At 50.9% G+C, this 12,547-nt stretch overlaps 1 protein-coding gene across 1 annotated transcript in view; it reads left to right on the top strand.

Annotated features, from left to right (window-relative positions):
- LOC108307874 (Grid2 interacting protein) overlaps nucleotides 1-12,547 on the top strand; it is a 37,247-nt gene that overhangs the window by 10,469 nt on the left and 14,231 nt on the right. Inside the window, exons 4-10 of the mRNA XM_037740400.1 lie at nucleotides 4,191-4,260; nucleotides 4,624-4,718; nucleotides 5,685-5,868; nucleotides 10,214-10,368; nucleotides 11,258-11,389; nucleotides 11,592-11,689; nucleotides 11,911-12,028. Coding sequence (XP_037596328.1) covers nucleotides 4,191-4,260; nucleotides 4,624-4,718; nucleotides 5,685-5,868; nucleotides 10,214-10,368; nucleotides 11,258-11,389; nucleotides 11,592-11,689; nucleotides 11,911-12,028 — 852 coding nt within the window. The remainder of the gene's footprint in view (nucleotides 1-4,190; nucleotides 4,261-4,623; nucleotides 4,719-5,684; nucleotides 5,869-10,213; nucleotides 10,369-11,257; nucleotides 11,390-11,591; nucleotides 11,690-11,910; nucleotides 12,029-12,547) is intronic.

The following is a 12,547-nucleotide window of genomic DNA, read 5'->3' as shown; positions in this document are numbered from 1 at the left end:
TGCCCAGCTAATTTTTGTATTTTTAGTAGAGACGAGGTTTCACCTTGTTGACCAGGATGGTCTCGATCTCTTGACCTCGTGATCCACCCGCCTCGGCCTCCCAAAGTGCTAGGATTACAGGCTTGAGCCACCGCGCCCGGCCTTAAATCATGCATCTTTTAAATTTTATTTTACTTTACTTATTTTATTTTATTTATTTTAATTATTTTTTTTGAGACTGAGTCTCACTCTGTCTCCAGGCTAGAGTGCAGTGGTACGATCTTGGCTCACTGCAACCTCTGCCTCCCTGATTCAAGCAATTCTCCTGTCTCAGCCTCCCGAGCAGCTGAGACTACAGGTGCGTGCCACCATGCCGGCTAATTTTTTGTATTTTTAGTAGACAGGGTTTCACCGTGTTAGCCAGGATGGTCTAAATCTCCTGACCTTGTGATCCACCCACCTCTGCCTCCCAAAGTGCTGGGATTACAGGCATGAGCCACTGTGTCCCCCCTATTTTATTTAAATGAGATAGGGTCTCCCTCTGTCACCCAGGCTAGAGTGCAGTGGCACAATCTTGGCTCACTGCAACCTCCACCTCCTAGGCTCAAGTGATCCTCCCATCTCAGCCCCCAGAGTAGCTGGGACCACAGGCGCACGCCACCATGTATGGCTACTTTTTTTATATTTCCGGTAGAGATAGGGTTTCACCATATTGCCCAAGCTGGTCTCAAACTCCTTAGCTCAAGTAATCCTCCTGCCTTGGCCTCCCAAAGTGCTAGGAGTACAGGCATTAGCCATCATACCCAGCCTATGTTTTATTTATTTTATTTTTTTTATTTTGAGGTGGAGTTTCACTCTTATTGCTCAGGCTGGAGTGCAGTGGTGCAATCTCGGCTCACGTAAGCCTCCGCCTCCCAGGTTCAAGCAATTCTACTTCTACTGCCTCAGCCTCCTGAGTGGCTGGGATTACAGGCACCTACCACCATACCTGGCTAATTTTTTTGTATTTTTAGTAGAGATGGGGTTTCTCCATGTTGGCCAGGCTGGTCTTGAACTCTTGGCCTCAGGTGATCCACCTGTCTTGGCCTCCTAAAGTGCTGGGATTACAGGCATGAACCACCACACTCAGCCTATTTTATTTTATTTTAAGAGATGGGGTCTCCCTCTGTCACCCAGGCAGGATTGTAGTGGCATGATCATAGCCCACTGCAGCCTCAAACTCCTGGGCTCAAGAGATCCTTCAGCCTCAGCCTCCTAAATGTCGGGATTGCAGGTGTGAGCCACCAGGCCCAACTATGGCATCTTGAAGAAGGCAGCCTCTCCAGTGCAAGAACCCCTTTCTTCCTGCCACTCCAGTGGGGCAGAAGTGTGTGTGTGCTCATATTCATCATGGAAGGTGTTTGTAGGGCAGAAGTGTCTCCTAGAGCAGAATTGAACTCTCCCTCCCTGTAACCACCTGCTCAGAACTAGGTTACCTGTTCTGTCCTGCATTGGTCCCCTACCAGCACCTAAGTGTAATGCTCCTGGTTACACATAGCTTTGGTGGCCATGCCAATGCATTCTTTCCACATTCTGCATGTCACTGTCTCCAGTGTATGGATCCGTGAGCTGGGCATCATCTGATCCTATAGTCCCAGCCCAGGACTGATCCCATGCCTTTCCCATCATAGGAAGCTAAATGGATGTTTAGATGGAAGCTTTACAGCTGGGGAAACTGAGGCCTGTAGTCCCAGCCCCAGAAGAGCACTGATGTGTCAGGCCAACAGGCTTCGGACTGTTCCGAGACTTAATCCTGATAACTGGCATGTTCGGATCCTTCCCCAATTTGAGCATCACTAAATTTTTTGACACTATATGGTAAGCAAAAAGCCCAAAGCTGCTCTCTAGAGAGCTTCCTCTAAAACGATTAATCTCAGCCAGGAGTGGTAATCCTAGCACTTTGGGAGGCTGAGGCGAGCGGAACACCTGAGGTCAGGAGTTCGAGACCAGCCTGGCCAATATGGTGAACCCCTGTCTCTACTAAAAATACAAAAACTAGCCAGGCTTGGTGGCGGCACCTGTAATCCCAGCTACTCAGGAGGCTGAGGCAAGAGAATTGCTTGAACCCGGGAGGTGGAGCTTGGAGTGAGCCAAGATTGCACCACTGCTTTCCAGCCTGGGTGACAGGGCAAGATGCTGTCTCAGAAAAAAAAAGAATGATTAATTTCTCCTCTGTGGATATGGCTGTTCCAACCATGCCACCACCACCAATCCCATCTGGGTCTCTCCCACATGTGTAGGATACTTGGCCTAGGGGCTTGTTAAAATCCAGGTGTGTCTGGGTATACTGGCTCACACTTGTAATCCCAGCCTTTTGGGAAGTTGAGTCAGGAAGATCACTTGAACCCAGGAGTTTGAGACCAGCCTGGTCAACATAGCAAAGGACATGCCTGTAGTCCCAGCTATTCAGGAGGCTGGGGTGGGAGGATCGCTTGAGCCCAGGAGTTCAGCACTGCAGTGAGCTATGATCATGCCACTGCACTCCAACCTGGGTGACAGAGCAAGACCCTGTCTCGAAAAAAGAAAAAAAAATTCCGGGTCTGCTGTTCTCAACCCAACCCTCAAGCTAGTGATCCCATGTCTTACCTGTCATAGGAAGCCAAATGGATGCTTAGATGGAAGCTTTTACAGATGGGGAAAGTGAGACATGGAGAGGCTCTGGTAAATTAAGGACCAGAAACTAGGATCTCCTGACTCCTGGCCCAGTGATCTTTGATCCCCTGCGACAACCTCTCTAGTCATGCAGCTATTCAAGGCAGGCCAGATTGGATTCGCCACCACCATCTCTCTCTCCTCCTTTTCAGTCCAGGGAAAGGACTTCCCTCATCTCACCTGTCCCAGGAAGTCTTCCCTGATTGTTCCCCCTCTTCTCTGGACAGTTTCCATCTCCCTCAGAGAGAAGTTCTCACAACCTGGGAGTATATTTTATTTAGGCATTGATCATTTTCCCTACTTCTTTCAGAATTAAGTTTAGAATGATGACTAATAAAAGAGGCAGAAAGAGGCCAGGTGTGGTGGCTCATGCTTGTAATCCCAGCACTTTGGGAGACGAGGCAGGAGGATCATTTGAGGCCAGGAGTTTGAGACCAGCCTGAACAATATGGTGAAACTTCGTCTCTACAAAAAATACAAAAATTAGGTGGCCGGGCACGGTAGCTCACACCTGTAATCCCAGCACTTTGAGAGGCCAAGGCAGGTGGATAACTTGAGCTCAGGAGTTTGAGGCCAGCCTGGGCAACATGGTGAAACCCCATCTCTACTAAAAACAAACACACACACAAATTAGCCAGGTGTGGTGGCAGGTGCCTGTAGTCCCACCTACTCAGGAGGCTGAGGTGGGAGAATAGCTTGAACCCAGGAGGCAGAAGTTGCAGTAAGCTGAGATCATGCCCTTGCACTCCAGCCTGGGTGACAGAGCGAGACTCCATCTCAAAAAAAAAAAAAAAAAAACATATATATATATATTTATATTTATGGCCCAGAGTGGTGGTTCCTGCCTAGGTCCCAGCTACTCAGGGTCTCAAGTGGGAGGATTGCTTGAGCCCAAGAGGTCGAGGCTGCAGTGAACTGCGATTACACCACTGCACTGCAGCAAGACCTTGTCTCAAACAACACAACACAAAACAAAAAACAGAAAGTAATTCTCCTGAAACAAAAAGGAATCCCTGATGGGACCTTTCTACGCAGAGCTAAGAACAGTATATGGAGCAGGGACTCGAGACGTACTGATGCTGCCTAAGGACTGCTCTGTGGACCTTGCTTTTCTCCAGCACTGGGGGTTCATGCTGTGCCCCTGCTAGGGATCACTCCCGTGGTCCTTAGGTCCTTAAAGCAGCTGCAATCAGAAATGTGCAGTCTATTACACAGATCAGTCTACCTTATTTGACTCTCCTCTGCCACCCATGCCTATGGATCTCTGTTTTTTAGGGTTGGTTTTTTTTTGTAGAGACGGAGGTCTCGCTATGTTGCCCAGGCTGGTCTCGGACTCCTGGGCTCAAGCAATCCTCGTGCCTTGGCCTCTCAAAGTGCTGGGATTACAGGTGTTAGCTACTGTGCCTGGCCAACTATGGGTCTCTGAGTTTCCATTTCTTGCCTGTAAAACAGGACAGCATCCTGCTCTTGAAGTGGTACCCTGCCCAGCTGACCGGCACACCTTCTCTTCTTGCTTCCAGGTAGCCCAGCTGACAATGCTGCCCTCAAGTCAGGTGACCGGATCCTCTTCCTCAATGGACTGGACATGAGGTCAGAGGATACTGGGGACACCAGAGGTTGGTGATGAGCTGCCCCACCCCTTGCAAGACTCCTGCCTCTTGGGGCACCCAGGCCATGGTCCCAATCCCCTCTCACCAGTTGGTCCCCAGGATCTGTCCCTCTTCCAATGGGAACTCTTGAATCTAACCCTCCCCCTCGCCAGCCGCCAACTTTAGCCAGGACCTCAGTTCATCCTTCCAACCAGAAAATACCCCAGCTCCATGCAGAGGACACAGAGAGGCATAGAGGTGGTCTTGCTGTGTGGCCCCTGTGGGCAGGACAGGGAGGTCTGGCTGGTGGCTGTGGACAGGGCTCACTCCAGTCAGGCCCTCCTGGGCCCTCTCTGCTTGGCAGGAACTGCTCCCACGACAAGGTGGTGTCCATGCTGCAGGGCAGTGGTGCCATGCCCACGCTGGTGGTGGAGGAAGGGCTCGTCCCATTTGCCAGTGGTGAGAACCCCATGGACACTTGGCTTTCTTGGTCCACAGCAACCCTGCCCCAGCTGCTATGTGTGAGATTCACAGTGTGGAGGACTCGGCTCTTGCCCTAAACCTGCAGCTTGCCTTACCAGGACTGACCCCAAGTGGTACTATAAAATCCCAGTGAGGATGGGCATGGTGGCTCATGCCTGGAATCCCAGCACTTTGGAGGCTGGGGTGGGAGGATTGCTTGAGGCCAGGAGTTTGAGACCAGCCTGGGCAACATGGCGCAACTCTGTCTCTACTAAAAATACAAAAATTAGCTGGGCGTGATCACATACGCCTGTAGTCCCAGCTACTCGGGAGGCTGAGGCAAGACAATCACTTGAATCCAGGAGGTGGAGTTTGCTGTGAACCAAGATTGCACCACTGCACTCCAGCCTGGGTGACAGAACAAGACTCTGTCTCAAAAATAAAAAAAGGGCCAGGCGCGATGTCTCACACCTATAATCCCAGCACTTTGGGAGGCAGAAGCAGGCAGATCATGAGGACAGGAGATCTAGACCATCCTGGCCAACATGGTGAAACCCTGTATCTACTAAAAATACAAAAATTAGCCGGGCATGGTGGCGCACACCCGTAGTTCCAGCTATTCAGGAGGCTGAGACAGGAGAATCACTTGAACTCAGGAGGTGGAGGTTGTAGTGAGCTGAGATCATGCCACTACACTCCCGCCTGGGCAACAGAGTGAGACTTCATCTCAGAAAAAGACAAAAACAAAAATGAAAACAAAAACCCTAGTGCTTCAGGGACCCTTCCCGGGGCTGACTCCCTCTATCCCTGGCCCGTGTCGGGCAGCAAGCATGTCTTCCCATGCATGGCATTGGACAGCCACACCCCAGCTCAGGAGGTCTGCTGACCTCAAAAGCCAGGGAAACGGCACCTGGCCTGGGGACTCTGGGTCACTCTTGCCTCTCCTGCCTGTGGTCCCAGCAGACTCTGATTCTCTGGACTCGCCCAACCCGTCATCAGCGCTTACCTCCCTACAGTGGGTGGCGGAGATCCTGCCATCCAGCATCCGGGTACAAGGGAGGACCTTCAGCCAGCAGCTGGAGCACCTACTCACGCCTCCTGAGCGCTACGGGGTCTGCCGGGCCCTCGAGAGCTTCTTCCAGCACAGGTGGCTGGGCCAGAGCTGGGGTGGGGACCTGCCCTGGGTGGGCCCTAAGTCCTGCCTAGACTCACATCCTAGTCTCCCTGCCTGAGTCCCCTCAGTCCCGATCTCCTGGGGGATGCTCAGGGAGGTGGCAGCTGGTATCAGGGGCCTCAGGGTGGTGGGCAATTGAGCTGCCCTGGAACAAATTCTGACTCTGACACCTCCGATAGCCATGTGACCTTGTCAAGTCACAGCCTTCTCTGTGAAGTGAGGCAGATGGGGACCACCTGCCGCATTCTTTTTTTTTTTTTTTTTTTAGATGGAGTCTCTCTCTGTTGCCCAGGTGGGAGTGCAGTGATGTGATTTCAGGTCACTGCAACCTCCGCCTCCCGTGTTCAAGCAATTCTCCTGCCTCAGCCTCCCGAGTAGCTGGGATTACAACCATGCACCACCACACCCAGCTAATTTTTGTATTTTTAGCAGAGACAGGGTTTCATCATGTTGGTCAGGCTGGTCTTGAACTCCTGACATCATGATCTGCCCACCTTGGCCTCCCAAATACCTGCAGCATTCTTGATGGGACCCACCTGTGGGCACTTATCATGGTCCAGGCCCTTGGGTATAGGGTTGGTGTCTTTCTTTTTGGACCTCAACTACAGCCAGGTGCATTTATCACACTCCCTGGTCCATGGGGTCATTTTCATGGTCTCCGAAAAGCCTGTCCCATATCTGTACCTTTTTGTTTTCTTTGAAGGGCTTTGGTTTTTGGTTTTTGTTTTGTTTCATTTTGTTTTTGAGACAGTTTCGCTCTTGGTGCCCTGGCTGGCGTGCAATGGCGCGATCTTGGCTCACTGCAACCTCCGCCTCCCAGGTTCAAGCGATTCTCCTGCTGCAGACTCCCAACTAGCTTGGATTACAGGCCTATGCACCACCATGCCCGGCTAATTTTGCATTTTTTGTAAAGATGGGTTTTCTTCACATTAGTCAGGCTGGTCTCAAATACTCAACCACAGGTAATCCACCCACCTCTGCTTCCCAAAGTGCTGGGATTACAGGCATGAGCCACTGTACGCCCAGCCTGGTTTTGTTTTGTTTTTCAAAAAGGATGGGGGGAGGGGTCTCACTATGTTGCCCAGGCTGGTCTCGAACTCCTGGGCTCAAGTGATCCTCCCAAAGTGCTAGGATTACAGGCATGAGCCATTGTACCTGGCTTTAAAGAGTCTTAAGATGTAATTCACCTACTATACAGTTCACCCATTTAATTATACAATTCAGTGGTGTTTAGTATGTTCACAAATATATGCAAACATCACATGGTCCATTTTAAAACCTCATCACATCAAAAAGAAACCCAGACCAAACACTTATAATCTCATCACTTTGGGAGGCTAAGGCAGGAAAATTGCTTGAGCCCAGGAGTTCAAAACCAGCCTGGGCAATAGAGCAAGAAGCCATATCTACAAAAAGAAAAAATTAGCTGGGCACGGTGGCTCGCACCTGTAGTTCCAGTTACTTTGATGTGGGAGGATCGCTTGAGCCCAGGGTTTCAAGGCTGCAGTGAGCCGTGATTGTGCCACTGCACTCCAGCCTGCGTGACAGAGTGAAGCCCTGTCTCAAAAAAAAAAAATCAGGGGGTCATGGTGGGTCACTCCTATAATCCTAGCACTTTAGGAGGCTGAGGCGGGTGGATTATCTGAGCTCAGGAGTTCAATAACAGCCTGGGCAACACAGTGAAACTCTGTCTCTACTGAAATACAAAAAACTAGCCAGGCATGGCAGCATGTGCCTGTAGTCACAGCTGTTTGGGAGGCTGAGGCAGGAGAATTGCTTGAACCCAGAAGGCAGAGGTTTCAGTGAGCCAAGATCATGCCACTGCACTCCAACCTGGGCAACAGAACAAAACTTCATCTTCTCTCCCCTCAAAAAAAAAAATCATTGTGCTATATAGAGTATTTTGTGTTTGACTTATTCACCAATTAATGTGTTTAGCTCTGTCCACATTGCTCTGTGTATATATCATACATTGATTATAACTGCAGTCAAAGTCCTGTGGATCACAGTGGTATCCAACTTTTTATTTTTGTTAGTTTCTTAGCCATAGAAGTGACATCCTGTTATTTTAATTTGGTTTTCTTCTATTACTAATTAAGTATCCTCTAATATGCTTATGAAGTTTTTCTGGGATTTTCTCTATAAATTACCTGTTCATATCCTTTGTCCATTTTTGTTTTCTTGGACTTTTTGTTCTTGTTGACTGGCATGAAGTTCCTTGTATATTTTATTTTATTTTCTGAGACAGGGTCTCACTCTGTCACCCAGGCTGGAGTGCAGTGGCGCAAATACAGCTCACTGCAGCCTAAAACTCCCAGGCTCAAGTGATCCTCCTACCTCTGCCTCCCGGGTAGCTGGGACTACAGGCGCACGCCACCACGCCCAGCTAATTTTTGTATTTTCAGTAGAGGCAGGGTTTTGCCATGTTGTCCAGGCTGGTCTTGAACTCCTGGGCTCAAGTGATTCACCCACTTCAGCCTCCCAAAGTCCTGGGATGACAGGCTTGAGCCATGATGCCTGGCCACCCTTGTACATTTTAAACACTGATTTCTCCTTGATTTTGAATGTTGTAAATTTCTCTCCCATGTTACTTCTGTTATTAGATCTGTTGTATCAATATTAATGTGTCTAAGTTGGGCTTCCTTGATTTTGCATAGTCAAACTAGCCACATTTTTGGTTTTAGAGTTTTGGCTTCTGAAATTTTAAGAAGTCCTTCCCTGCTTCTAGGTCAAAAGATATTCTCCTACTATATTTTTATTGATTTATTTATTTTTATTTATTATTGTTATTTTGAGACAGAGTCTTGATCCGTTGCCCAGGCTAGAGTGCAGTGGCTCAATCTCAGCTCACTGCAATCTCCATCTCCCAGGTTCAAGTGATTCTCCTGCCTCAGCCTCCCCAGTAGCTGGGATTGCAGGCACATACCACCATACCCAGCTAATTTTTGTATCTTTATTAGAGAGGGGGTTTTACCATTTTGGCCAGGCTGGTCTCGAACGCCTGAGCTCATGATCCACCTGCCTCGGCCTCCCAAAGTGCAGGGATTACAGGCATGAGCCACCATGCCGACCTATTTTTATTTTATTTTTATTTATTTTTTGAGACAGAGTCTTGCTCTGTGGCCCAGGCTGGAGTGTAGTAATGCAATCTCTGCTCACTGCAACTTTTGCCTCCCAGGCTCAGGTGATTCTTTTGCCTCAGCCTCCCGAGTAGCTGGGATTACAGCTGCGCACCACCATGCCCACCAAATTTTTGTATTTTTTGTAGAAACAATGTTCTCCATGTTGGCCAAGCTGATCTCAAACTCCTGATCTCAGATGATCCATCTGCCTCAGCCTCCCAAAGGGCTGAGATTACAGGCATGAGCCACCATGCCTGGCCTGCTCTATATGTTTTTTGTTTTTTTGAGACAGAGCCTCACTCTGTTACCCAGGCTGGAGTGCAGTGATGTGATCTTGGCTCACTGCAACCTCTACCTCCTGGGTTCAAGCAGTTCTCCTACCTCAGCCATCTAAGTAGCTCGGAATACAGATGTGTGCCACCATGCCCGGCTAATTTTTGTATTTTTAGTAGAGTCGGGGTTTCACTGCATTGGCCAGGCTGGTCTCGAACTCCCGACCTGAGGTGATCCACCGCCTTAGCCTCCCAATGAGCTGGGATTACAGGCATGAGCCACCAGCCTGGCCTGCTCTATATGTTTTAATCTTCACAACAGCTCTATGAGGTAGATGCTATTTTTATCACCATTTTACAGATGAGGAAACTGAGGCACAGAGAAGGTAAGTCACTTGAGAAAGGTCACTCAGCTGGTAAGTGGCAGAGCTGAGAATGGAGTCTGGCTACCCTGTCCCCGGAGCCTGCCTTCCTGTGTTTTTTTTTTTTTTTTTTTTTTTGGAGACAGAGTCTCACTCTGTTACCCAGTCTGGGGTGCAGTGGTGTGATCTCAGCTCACTGCAACCTCTACCCCCCAGGCTCAAGTGATTCTCCTGCCTCAACCTCCTGAGTGGCTGGGATTACAGGTGCATGCCACCATGCCCAGCTAATTTTTATATTTTTAATAGAGATGGGATTTCACCATGTTGGCCAGGCTGGTCTCTAACTCCTGACCTCAAATGATTCACCTGCCTCAGCCTCCCAAAGTGCTGGGATTACAGGCGTGAGCCACTGTGCCCGGCCCCTACTTCTCTGTCTTTCAAGGGCAGGGATAGGGCATGAGGCCAGAGGCTGTGGCCTGGAAGTGCCATCTTGTCCACCCCCACTCTGTCATCATGGTGATCTCCCGAGTATTGAGCCTTGCCTTCCCGCACCCTCCCCCAGGAACATCGACACGCTCATTGTTGATGTCTACCCCGTGCTGGACACCCCTGCCAAGCAGGTCCTGTGGCAGTTCATCTACCAGCTGCTGACCTATGAGGAGCAGGAGCTCTGTCAGGAGAAAATCGCATGCTTCCTGGGTTACACTGCCATGACAGGTAAGCATCTTCTCCCCTGCCCCTTCCCTGCCTGCAGCTGCTGACTGTCCAGCCAACCAGGTGAACAGCCTGGGCGAGGAGGCCAGACTGTGTCTCAAACAAAAAGGAAGGAAGAGAGGGAGAATGGGAGAGAGGGAGGGAGATAAGAAGGGAGAGCCACTGCAGAGCTGTTGGCCCACAGTTTACTAGGATTTTAGCAAGAAGCTCGGGCTCTGTGCTGGATGGCACATGTCTTACCTATCTGCCTAGACTCAAAAAAGTTGTATTTTGGCTGGGAGCAGGGGCTCACGCATGTAATCCCAGCACTTTGGGAGGCCGAGGCAGGTGGATCACCTGAAGTCAGGAGTTTGAGACCAGCCTGGCCAACATGCCGAAACCCCTTCTCTACTAAAAATACAAAAAGTTAGCCAGCTGTCGTGGCAGGCACCTGTAATCCCAGCTACTCAGAAGGCTGAGGCAGGAGAATTGCTTGAACCTGGGAGGTGGAGGTTGCCGTGAGCTGAGATGATGCCGCTGCACTCCAGCCTGGGCAACAATTGTGAAACTCTGTCTCAAAAGAAAAACAAAACTATTTCACCCATAATCCTCTCTGGGCAGCAGTGACTTGGCCTGGGGTGAGCACAAGGCATTGAGACTCTGGAAACCCTTGTCATGAGATCTCTGCTGGGCCCCCAGCTCCAGCCAGCTGCATTCTGCTGCTGCTCCCGGCACCTGGTTTCTTGTCCCTGGGCTTCCCTTCCAGAGCTGTTCTGGTGGCAAGCAGGGCAGGCTCCGTAGTCTGGGGTCCACATATTGCTTCGGATGACATCTGCCCTCCCGTCCCTGTTGTGGAGGTCCCTTGTCTGGCTGAGAGGACAAGAGGGCCCCATGTTCCCTGCGTGTCCCACAGCAGAGCCGGAACCTGAGCTGGACCTGGAGTCGGAGCCCACGCCCGAGCCCCAGCCCCGGAGCTCCCTGCGGGCCTCCTCCATGTGCCGCCGCAGCCTCCGGTCACAGGGCGTAGAGGCCGGCCTCAGCTGCGGTAAGGCTGATGTCGGGGTTGTGGGGACTGAGTGGAGCTCAGTTTTTCTACCTGCAAAATGGGCTTGGTGACAGGGGAATCCCAGGGAATGGGGATAAGCAGGGCTCAGGAGTCGCCCTCCTGGGTCTGCTAGGCTTATTGGTTTTGGCCCGGGGCCTGAGCCTTAGAGCTCAGATATGGTAATGACATTGTTCTCTGGTAGGTCCCAGCGAGTGTCCTGAGATGCCTCTTTCCCTGATCCCAGGCGAGCGCCAGGCGGGCGATGGCACGTCCCTCCCTGAGACCCCCAACCCCAAGATGGTGAGATCTTCTCTCTGCCCTCCAGGTGGGGTCAGTAGGGGACAGGGAATGGACAGTCCATAGGACTGGGCCCAGGAGACCCAGGCCAAGGCGCTTCTGTGGCTGCTTCAGGCTGGGGCAGATCTCTGCCTCCCACCCTCCCCAGGCCTGGCCTCTGAGGCCAAAAGTTAGGGCTTCGAGGGGAAGTAGGGTGGGCTGGACTCACCCCCACCTCCCTCCAGATGTCAGCCGTCTATGCAGAGCTTGAGTCTCGACTGAACAGCAGCTTCAAAGGGAAGATGGGAACCGTGTCCAAATCCCGGGCCTCCCCTCCAGGCCCCAGCCCGGCAGTCGCCGCAGGTAGGGCTCCAGGCTCTGTCATCTTGACTGTCCGGGTGTTACCCTCAACCCCAGGCTCAGCCCTGGAGCTGCTTCTCTGCTCCATCAGAGTCAGGGTTGTCCCAGTCCCTCCTATGGCCCTGTGATCCTCACCTCAGCTGCCAATCAACAAAGTAGCCTGGGCACGCCTGTAATCCCAGCACTTTGGGAGGCAAAGGCAAGAGGATTGATTGAGCCTAGGAGTTTGAGACCAGCCTGGCAACATAGTGAGACCCCATCTCTACCAAAAAAATACAAAATTGGCTGGTCATAATTGCATATACCTGTAGTCCCAGCTCCTCAAGAGGCTGAGGTGGGAGGATCACTTGAGCCCAGGAGTTCAAGACCGCAGTGAGTTGTGATCCAGCCGTTGCACTCTAGCCTAAGCAACAGAGCAAGACCTTGTCTCAAAAAAGACAAAAACAAAAGAAAGAGAAAGAAAGAAAGAAAGAGCCAGGCGCAGTGGCTCACGCCTGTAATCCCAGCACTTTGGGAGGCCGA

This window comes from Cebus imitator, unplaced genomic scaffold (assembly GCF_001604975.1).
Source record: "Cebus imitator isolate Cc_AM_T3 unplaced genomic scaffold, Cebus_imitator-1.0 Scaffold82, whole genome shotgun sequence".
NCBI classification, from domain to species: domain Eukaryota; kingdom Metazoa; phylum Chordata; class Mammalia; order Primates; family Cebidae; genus Cebus; species Cebus imitator.
Note: the sequence above shows the minus strand (reverse complement) of the source record. Positions and strands in the feature narration are given on the sequence as shown.